At 39.3% G+C, this 10,588-nt stretch overlaps 2 protein-coding genes across 2 annotated transcripts; both read right to left on the bottom strand.

Annotated features, from left to right (window-relative positions):
• Positions 1 to 1,002: 1,002 nt before the first annotated feature.
• On the bottom strand, positions 1,003 to 3,342 carry LOC128226411 (3-galactosyl-N-acetylglucosaminide 4-alpha-L-fucosyltransferase FUT3-like). The gene is made up of 3 exons (XM_052936286.1): positions 3,288 to 3,342; positions 2,561 to 2,916; positions 1,003 to 1,728 (listed from the first exon to the last, which is right to left on the bottom strand). Exons 1-3 carry the CDS (start codon positions 3,340 to 3,342, stop codon positions 1,003 to 1,005), a joined length of 1,137 nt encoding a protein of 378 aa, XP_052792246.1.
• Positions 3,343 to 6,006: 2,664 nt separating this feature from the next.
• On the bottom strand, positions 6,007 to 9,969 carry LOC128226409 (15-hydroxyprostaglandin dehydrogenase [NAD(+)]-like). The gene is made up of 7 exons (XM_052936285.1): positions 9,882 to 9,969; positions 9,587 to 9,704; positions 8,983 to 9,106; positions 8,090 to 8,215; positions 7,768 to 7,873; positions 6,658 to 6,828; positions 6,007 to 6,106 (listed from the first exon to the last, which is right to left on the bottom strand). The coding sequence occupies exons 2-7, from the start codon at positions 9,677 to 9,679 to the stop codon at positions 6,007 to 6,009; spliced, it is 720 nt and encodes a 239-aa protein (XP_052792245.1). The 5' UTR covers positions 9,680 to 9,704; positions 9,882 to 9,969.
• Between the last annotated feature and the right edge of the window lie 619 nt (positions 9,970 to 10,588).

Here is a 10,588-nt window from a genome sequence, read left to right as displayed (position 1 = left end):
AGTAATTGAGTGGAAACCATTTTTTCACCTCAATGTCACCTTGACCTTTGACATACTGATCTCAACATCAGTAGGACTCATATCTACTAGTCATGACCAACTGGTATACCAAGTATGAAGTTCCTGGGTCCAAGCGTTCTTTAGTAATTGTGGTTATTGGGCAGAATGAAGTGTGGCGTACTTTTTGAGTAAGATACTAGATGGTCTTTTGTCAATTTGCTGTTGAAAAGACTGTTATAAAGACGATAGTAGTCATGTTGTTTTATATGTCTTTCTTTCGGTCGGTTTTCAGAATACAATATAAGACATGTTTTTATACACAAAAATATACTACTAAGACATAATCAACTTCTATGGATGTACATAGTCGAATACTATTGCCCTCGTTTGAAGCGATTTAGCCACCCGTAACCAGCGAAGAAAAATACGTCTTGAACAACATGTACAGTTTTTTGCAAAGCATTTAATATAAGAACACAAAAATACGAAATAGCACACGACATCATTAAAGGCAGAGCTGTCATGGAACACTTGCAGTGGACGATCAAGCACTATCAAGCCAATGGTTAACGTCTGTATCTGATTGAAATAACATAAACGACGAAGAACAGCACGAAATAAACAAAAAAGGGCGAAACCGTCATAAATGAAATAATATTTTTCATGATCAGGTTTTAAATCAGTTTTACTCGGACAGGAAGAGACGAGAAAAAGTATTGAAATCATTAAGCCAACATTCCATTGTGGCTGATCTTTATGTTTCGTGTTAGCGGGTTTTCAGAGCGAAAGGGCGTAACGCCGCCATGGAAAAACCTGCTACGTGAAAGTACGCGAAGGCGAAAAGCCACCAAATCATGCGCAAATACGCGTCAAAAGTAGACCCGTCATTGCAATAAACCGCCACATTAATATGCCATTGCTCTCGATTTGGTGACCTTTTACCTACAGTTTTGCGGTGTTCGTGTTTTCACGAGCGGGGCTTTCAATATTTAGGCCCGGCCTCTACCTGTACTTTTTTGTCAAATCTGTTGGATGCCTGCAGAACTGACTTTCATGGAATGTATCTCGTATACTTTTATAGCGGGAGACTTCAAACATATCAGGGTAGGAGATCTTGTCACATAGCTGACACAGAGCACTCTGGTAGATGAGATGGTAAGGCATGTTCTTAAACACGTTCTTCTTTTCCAGCATGTTTGCATAGCGTGGAACATCATCAATCAAACTTTTCAGGTGAGTGGCTAAAGCCTTCGGGTTCGGAAAGTCGTTAGCGTCGACGTACACGTCTTCGGGGATTATTTCCTTGTAATTCGCGTCCACGCCTCCCCGTGCCACCATAACTGTGTCATAATCGTAGTTCTCGAAGAACTTTTCCGTTATATAGTCTTCGCATAGCGCGTTCTCAAAGGCTAGATAAAACTTGTATGCATTTAGCTTTGAGAAGCATTGGTCGTGGTAATGGCGTTGCCCGCACGTCCATGGTTTCATGTTGGGAGAACATCGCCCGTATATGTCCACGTCAATGTACTTTTGTAACTCCTTAACATACTGTTCCCTCCAAGAAAACGTGTGGCAGTTCGAGGCGACCCAAAGCACTGATCTTGTCTTGTTTTCGGCCACTGCTGCGAAGTCCTTTGGTTCCGGCGGACTCTTCGGTACAAGTTTTCCGTACGGTACATAAACGTCGCTCCTTCTATGATAGGTCATCGTAAGGTTAAACTCGCCAGACTGATAGAATAAAAAAACACACAAGTATATTTATCTTCAGATACTAGCATAATACTAACTAGTAAAATAGTATTTAAAAATGTATAAATAGATTTGATTAAAAAATAATGTTACATGTACATTAAACATGACGGTAAAGTTGGAAGGTAGTTGGTAGTTGGGGATTCGAATAATCAACTACTTACCAGTTGCCAGTTGGGGATACGAATATTCAACTACCTGCTAGTTGCCAGTTGGGGATTCGACAAACACTGTTTTAATTCACTTTTATTGGTATATTCGCCAGTCGGATATTCGACCATTTCCAGTCGATTATTCGCGAATGTTCAACTGCTAACCAGTCAGTAGTTGGGGATTCAGATTATGTCTATATGTATGGTTTTAAAGGTCACATATGGGAAAATTAATCGCCAAATGTTTCTTTATGCATGTTCACATATGTATCTTTGCGACAAACACTGAAAATGGTCGAATATCCGACTGGCGAATATACCAATAAAAGTGAATTAAAACAGTGTTTGTCGAATCCCCAACTGGCAATTAGCAGGTAGTTGAATATTCGAATCCCCAACTGGCAACTGGTAAGTAGTTGAATATTCGAATTCCCAACTACGAACTACCAACTACCTTCCAACTTTACCGTCATACATTAAACGCATTATTACCAACATTAGCCCAACATCTACAGTGAATACAAGCCACTTTGACGTTATTTTTACAATTACATTCGTTATTGTTAAATCAGATCTTGTATGTTTTTTATCTCTTTTTTTCGGACGTGTGATTCGTATTTCAGCAAGTGAAAAGTTGTTACTTCATCAATTGTGCTTACAAATTCCTCCCAACCCTCCCCTGTCTCATAGTACTTGGACGGCGGCTCGTTTGCCCACCATACCCACAGCTGACCATACGGACGGCTGAAATTCCGGTAGTGGTGCGCAATCCGCCGTCCATCGAATATGACTGCCTTAGCCCGCGCAGCTTCCTCAAGGTCGAACGTAAGGCGGCAATGGGCCGCCGGACAAGCATCAAACGAGCGGGCGAGGGCTGTAGGCCGGTTCTGCAGATATATGGACGGATTATACCAGAGAACGACGTGGCGGTCGTCATGCACCGTCATATCCGGCGATACCAGTACTCGCAACTGCAGCACCGCGACAACCAGCACCAATTGCAGGACTGCGAACACTGCAAAAAGAAGGGGACATTTGAGACTACTGATAAACAGTATCACACTATATTTGGTACAATTCGGTACTGCTTGGACAACTCCTACAACATAAACAAATAAATAAAATAGCATAAATAACACTTTGTAAAAATACCGGTCAGTCTTATTGATGATGATTGGTTAAAGACAATTACCGATTGGCCCTAGGCTTACAGATAGTAATGTGCACCTCACGGTTAAACAAAGCATACTGGTTAATTATTCATATCCACATTGTACTCGATATCGATATTCACATATCTCGCCAAAAGTCGTTGCCATGGATTTGCATATTCTAATACAAACAAAGTAAATATTTATTGTAGCAGTTGGAAATGACGAGACTTACATTTCAAAGCGTTTGGCGCGTTCTTAATCACCGAGACCCGGATGGAGAAAACCATTGTATTACACTCGCACACTGTAAAGGAAATCTTATTATCATCAATTTGAAATAACATAAAGAGAATCCTAGCAAATATATCATTACATATTCTATATATGTTGAAAGAGTGATATTATTTAAACTTGTTATCCGTTATCATCATAAACAATAAAAGACAAATAATGAAATATTCGACCTACTTATTATTTTGAAAAGTAAACATATTTTGCAAGATTGTTAACATGTTTCCGATATCTGTTTGACATAATCAGTTTGAAGTGGGCCACCAATGGCCAAGTATCCTTCATTTTTTGTTTCTGTTTTAACAACGGTGAGCAATTAAAAGATCCCGCCGACTGTTTGGAACTTTTTAAAGTTAACAAGGTTGATAACACCATCGCTGTAAACTTTCAAAGCAGTTAAATGGACAGACTTGTATATGCTGTATTTCTAACAAGATTTAAGACAACTGTGTTTGTCTGTTTGTTTATTTGTAAATACATAAGAACATCATAGAAAACGTTTTTTTTAACGATGCCGTTAGTCACGTTGTTAACTTTAACAAAGTTGTGAACAATCGCCCCATTGTCACGTAACAAGTTTGCAGGACATTTCATCACTTCTATCATCGTCAGCCTGACACGAATATTATCAAATTAACTATAAAAATATTTTTGAAAATGTGAATGACCCGCGTGTGAAATTAAGAAATTGAAATCGAACAATGCTTAAACCGTCAATATATTAACTCTTAACTGCAATATTTTTATTTTAATAATGCCAGATTTTCAGTTGATTTTGTTTCTACACAAAATACAGTAGTATTTTTCAAAACGTTAAATAAGTACTTTTATAACACCGCCTACCTTTGCTGGTTCATCCCATAACGTGCACAGTAATTTGCAGGTGACAATACGAATGGCAGTTTAACCACCAGTGCAGATTCAATAATGATTCTAAAATGTCCAATATTCAATTCAACGCGGATCCATAATTCATGTGGCCAGTGACTGTATGGTTGTACATAAAACAAAGGTCATCCTTTAAGTTGACGTTATGGAAACCGAACTTTCAAGACCGCAACAACCAAGTTTCAAGTGTTCAAGTTTTATTCGTTCTCTTGGCCCATATGGGCATGCCAGGTAACTAAACATGTATCAAAACAAAAAACTGCAGGAAGAATAGAAATATGAGATGAACAGAAACACAAAAAAACACAAAAAAAAAACACAAACATATCAGCTCATCATGAAAAGTTTATTTTAGAATAAGATTAAGGAAGATGATTCGAATAAAATTCAGCATTATTATTTTTTGCAAAGAGTGCTAGCTTTATCAGTTTTTTATCAGTACTACACATTACATTTTTATAGTTCAAAATGTTTGAATATCTAAAGAAGTTATGATTAACATATTTACGTCTTTCATAAATAAAGTGATTACAATTAAAAAATATAATGAAATTCGTCTTCAATACTTGTCTATCACACAGTCTTTTTCCTCTTTCAATGCCATAGAAACGACCCTTTTCTATAGGTAAATTAAAATTTAGGCATCTAAATCAACAATGATCAATAGCCAAATCACGCGCGGAACCGAATACGTGAATCAAGCGCGGAACCGAATACCTGAATCACGCGAGGAACCGAATACGTGAATCAGGCGCGGAACCGAATACGTGAATCAAGCGCGGAACCGAATACCTGAATCACGCGAGGAACCGAATACGTGAATCAAGCGCGGAACCAAATACGTGAATCAAGCGCGGAACCGAATACCTGAATCACGCGAGGAACCGAATACGTTAATCACGCACAGAGCCCTGTCCACACTCTGGCGAACATGATCGGAGCAAAAGTAACGACAATCAGGAGTCACATTGGACTCATTTAAAAACGTCATTCCGTGTAGTGTACATTGTTACCAAGAATAGGAAGATGCATTGACACACTGCAAATGAAAAAAAAATCATTTGTTGATCGGTAACCGTGTTATAATCAATATGATTACGAATCAAGGTTTCATATTCCCTTCATTTCAACCTGGGTTTTCGTTTTAGAGGGCCGATGCATTACTCGGAAGACATCAATGGAGCATTGTCACAAGCAAACAGTATACAATTTATTTATTTTAAAAATAAAAGTCTTAACAAACATGCATATAGTATATTCCTACTGAATTTGAATTTGTACAAACCCGTCAACAATTGAACATGAATATATTATAATTATATTATGCACAGACACAATAACATCGGTAATGTTGGTTCTCTTGTTAGAGTCAAAACGTATGTCGACAAACACGAATGTAATTTTGAAGTATTGTCAACGCAACATATTCTACGGAATGCTGTTAGGGCCACCGTCTGTTTCGTGATCGAGTATCGCGTTTCAGATCAACACATTCACAGGCAATGACCCTAACGGCACTCCGTACCAAACGGTAGATGAAAGCAAGATCCAAATAAAGCCAAGCCGATAAATAAGATCTAGTAATATTATGGCACATAATTGTCATTTAATAAGTTCAGTGTGCGAAGATGTTTGGTTGACGTCGGTCTAGGCATGTAAGTTCTTTGAGACGGAATTCAGGTCGAAGTACGTTAGATAGGGTTGGGTAAAACGTCGACTTTTAAGTAGACTACGCGGGGGTGTCAGAGACGGTTTGGATTTTTAACGAAGCGTTAGACGGCTCCGCCCATGTTCTTCTCGACTATGACGACGGCACCGTTGTTATCGTCTTTCTCTACCAGCTCAGCGAACGCACGGGACACGTCATCCAAGCTGTAGACAAAATGGAAAAGTTTGTGAACAAGATCCAACGAGTTCAAACGTGTTCCTGTAGGGTTTTTTTTTCATCAGATTGGATTGAAAACAGTTTTATTTAATGATGCACCCTTACTCTCAAATAAGATTTATGACAATTCATAATATTGTTTTAATATTACAAAAAAGATGAATAAATGTCGTAAAACAATGATTCTTATGTAGGATTCCGATTTTTACACGGATTTTCTACATTATGAGACTATAGAAGATAACAGTTAATCTTTAAGCATTCACCAATCATTTAATATTTGTGCGTTTTCTGCTATTAAATACTCGGTTACAATCTTGTTATTAGTATTTAATATTTTCCATAAATGCACTATTTAGTAAGAAGTTAAAGGTTTATGATCCAAAAATAATTCTTGTTACACATGTTTATGTATTGATTTTGAATAAGAGAGTAACTTTAAATATATATGAATATAAAATGACTGTTGTTTTCGCAATCTACGGTATGTTTTTTACCCGTCTAACTAATCACTGCATGAACATGTAACGCCGAGTACCTGTTGACGCCTATTTTCTTGACTGTTGCGACAACCTGCTCCTTGTTCTCTTGGTAGGCGACGAGGGGCGGGTCGGGGCCGTCTAGGGCCAAAGACAGCATGCTCGTGTCGGAGAAGGCGTGGCACAGGACCGCCCAGCTCACAACCAAACCTCGCCTGGCACGGGTTCGACTACAAACAAAACACGATATTGAGGTGGTTTTAACAGGGCAAAATTTTAATTATACAAGAGATGTTTGTCAAACATTATGCCCCCCGACCCCCCCCCCCCCCCCCCCCCCCCCCCTGCGCGCCAGGTTGTCAGGAATTTTGGACAATTGAATGAAATATGCATGGACCGAAATGACAGCTAATTTGTCATTGGCATTGGATGCCTTTGAGACAGTTTTAAGATTAACGCCATTCAAAGTGTGAGGATAGTGGGCACAGTTTTTAATCATGTTCAGATGATGGCCGATATTTCCAGATAAACATGTATTCTCTTAGCAGCAGAGAATAAGTAAATATGACATAAATTATATTGACCTATATGAGCTGTGACCTTGACCAGTTTCTCTATGACCTCAAAATCTATAGGGATCAACTACTGCTCACCCACCACCTTAATGTCAAGTTTGAGGGTCATGGGCACAGGCAATGTCGAGTTATCACACAGACAGGATTTTTGTATTCAAGGTCACCGTGACCTTGACCTTTGACCAAATGACCCCTTAAATCAAAAGGGGTCATCTCTGGTCAGGCCGAACCTCCAAGTCAAGTTTGACCTGGGTGCAAGCATTGATAAGTTATCACCTTGACCTTTGACAAGATGACCCCTAAAATCAATAGGGGTCATATACTGGCATTGTTGAGTTATCACTCGACGAAGCTTTGTCAACCTTTTCGCGTTAAAGGGCACTGTGACCTTGGACTTTGACCCGATGGGCCCTAAAATCAATAGGGGTCATCTACTGGTCAGGCCCAATCTTATTGTCAAGTTTGATGACGATAGGTCCACTAAATAATCCTGACAACATGGCGCTCGGGGGGGCATAATGTTTGACAAACATCTCTTGTTATAATAGTGTTTCAACTATGGCGTACATATTGCATATGTGTATATTTATGTACGTTTTTTGTATAATGGAACGATAACTCACGGCCCAGCTGCGGGTAAATCCGACGAGGGCGTACTTGGAGGCCGCATACGTGGGTATGAAGAACACGGGGAACAACACTGAAACAAGTTATAATAACACTCAAAACTCGTGTGTTGAAATGTTTTGATTAGTTATGCTTGAAATATCAAATTATATCTGTTGCCTTTTCACCTACAAAGGATCATTATTACAAATACTAGGGTGTCGCCAAAATAATTCATATGCGTTAAACTACCAAATCAGGACTGTATATCTAAACCGCCTGTAACCCGCCCACAGGCGAAGCGGCATACCTCCGGTGGAAGCGACGTTGATGATGACTCCGCCCTTCCCTCCCCGGTCCTTCCGCATGTGTTCGAACGCCATCATCGAGCCCCGCATGGCTCCCATCTGACACCAAAAGAAAAACACCAATAGGACTCTCGCATTATATAACTTCTGCAGTATTATTTTCCATTTCATATGTCTAGTCTGAGTTTATGTTTGTCAATAAATCAAGAGCAAGTGCATGTGTAACTGCATATTTGATATGCATATAGCCGCACTTGGATGTTCTCGAAATTTCGCTTGTTGTTATAACGACCCTGTTGTGTCCGCACAGAGCGAGAGGTCGTGTGTTCGATCCTCGCCATATGCACATAGCATTTCATGTACTAGAGCATATTGCTCGCGACGGTTGAGCATAGTTTGTGGATAACTTTAGTAAAAGAAAAGGAAGCGTTGGTTAAGGCTGCGAGTATCTCACAAGGTTGATCTGCACAGTCTCCTCCACGAGGATTTCGTTCATGATGCCGACTTGTTCACCATCAGGTCCACCGTTGTGAATCGTTCCACCGCCACTCGTCACAGATCTGCAGTGATATTTGTATAACCGACGCAAAGAGATGGTTAGTCAATTGGTAAGAAATCATGATCTGTATGCATTGTTTGCCCTTCCAGAAACTCTACACATGAGAAAGATTTTGGAAGGCAAAATAATTGAGAATGCACCCAAACAAAATGGAACGGCATAATGACCATTATTTCACCCTTTCACGTATCATTTTGCGATTGCAAATGCTTTCACACATTGCATTTGATGATGTAAAACACGGAACGGGATATGGGGACCTCCAGAAACAGTTTAAAGTTTGTAGATTACATTGAACTACTGCATCAACTCATACAACGAGTTAAAAACGTTCACCTTTCATGTCGTTTTCCTTGCTAACGTCACATTTAACAAAGAGCGCCTTGTCCGCCCCGTATTGTCGCTGCAGTGCCGCCTCCGCCTGACGGCCCTCCGTCTCATTGATGTCCGCAACACACACCTGGGGACAGCAGATATTATCAGTGCAGGACAATAACAATTGAAAAGAGGTCTTGTAACGGGGCTCGCTTTTAGTTCTGACAGCAGTGCTACAGGATCTTCATTATCATAGCGGATTTTGCGTAACTATCGCTTGAAAACTATTAAACGTTCCATTGTTTAATGGGCCGATTGTTCAGAACAATCCTAATAATTGTTACCAACGTTATAAATGGTGTCGTCGTTAACATTCAAATATTGCTCTGGGAGTTTCACGGATACACTTATGCTCCGCAGATTTCCTAACAAGATTTGAGACAATGTTACCAACGATGCCGTTGAAAGTTTTTTGAAAAAATGGTCCATTCAGTGCTTGTTTGGGCGCATAATTATGCTATAGGTGCAACATCACACGAACTATACTCAGTACAAATGGAGCGATACTGAAGTACGCTATACTATACGCTTGTACGAAATTACAAGTTATTTTTAAAAGTCTCACCCTAGCGCCTCGTTTCAGCAACTCAACAGAGAATGCTCGACCAAACCCACGAGAACCGCCTGTTACTACGGCAACTGCGCCCGGTATCTTCATTCTTGAAAGTTAAAGAGGCCTTCACCTGTAAAATAGATCTTACAGAAAAAGCCAATCATGCATTTTTTCAATGTTCAACAGCTTCAGTGGTTCAGTATGATTCATCTGTTCTAGTGAATAGTATTGAAAATGTACTAATTAGGCATCGAAAAGAAATTTATAAACTGAGTTATTTAAATAAAATATACTTTAAATGACTTACTATTATTCCATATAGCATTCATGTTATTCTGGGCATTTCTAACAATACAAAGTTCCATCCGTTTCTACGCCAGTGGCCCAAGATATCCAAGTTATATTATTCCTTTCAATGATTGCATTCTCAATCCAGAACTTGGTCAGCCTACTTTTAAATTATGAAACCCAAATCAACATAAACTCAAATGCTTGAAAAGCTCTTCAAAAAATTAGAGAGGTCTTCAATTCAATTTAAGAGAGTTCCAATGGTAGTAATCTACGCACCTAGTTGATTTAGAGCGGATATCCGTCTATATCATTTGGAGAGCTCTTCAATCCAATTGAAGATATGCCCAAATCGACTGAATTGAATGGCTCTGCAATTAAAATCAATTAGATTGAACTAGCTCATCAAATATTTGAGTTTATGTGGATTAGGCCAAAAAAGTACATTCCTATCTGGAAACAGCACGTGTAAACAGTAGAACACAGAGACATTTTATTGATGTTATGCTTCTGTGTGTAGGTGATACCATTCCATTCCGAAATACCAGAAAAAAACAAACGTATGATTTGATGAACAACCAAAACAGTCTTCAAATTTAAGTTCACTTTAAAATTTCGTATGAAGCGGACATTTTCCTGACTGGCAAGCGCTCACATGATAGCAGTTTCCGACTACCGAATAAGACGAGAATGGGACATTGATTTTGGTTAGTTCGTCTAAAGACT

This window comes from Mya arenaria, chromosome 3 (genome assembly GCF_026914265.1).
Source record: "Mya arenaria isolate MELC-2E11 chromosome 3, ASM2691426v1".
In the NCBI taxonomy this organism is placed as follows: Eukaryota; Metazoa; Mollusca; class Bivalvia; order Myida; family Myidae; genus Mya; species Mya arenaria.
This window is presented reverse-complemented; position numbering and strand designations above follow the sequence as displayed.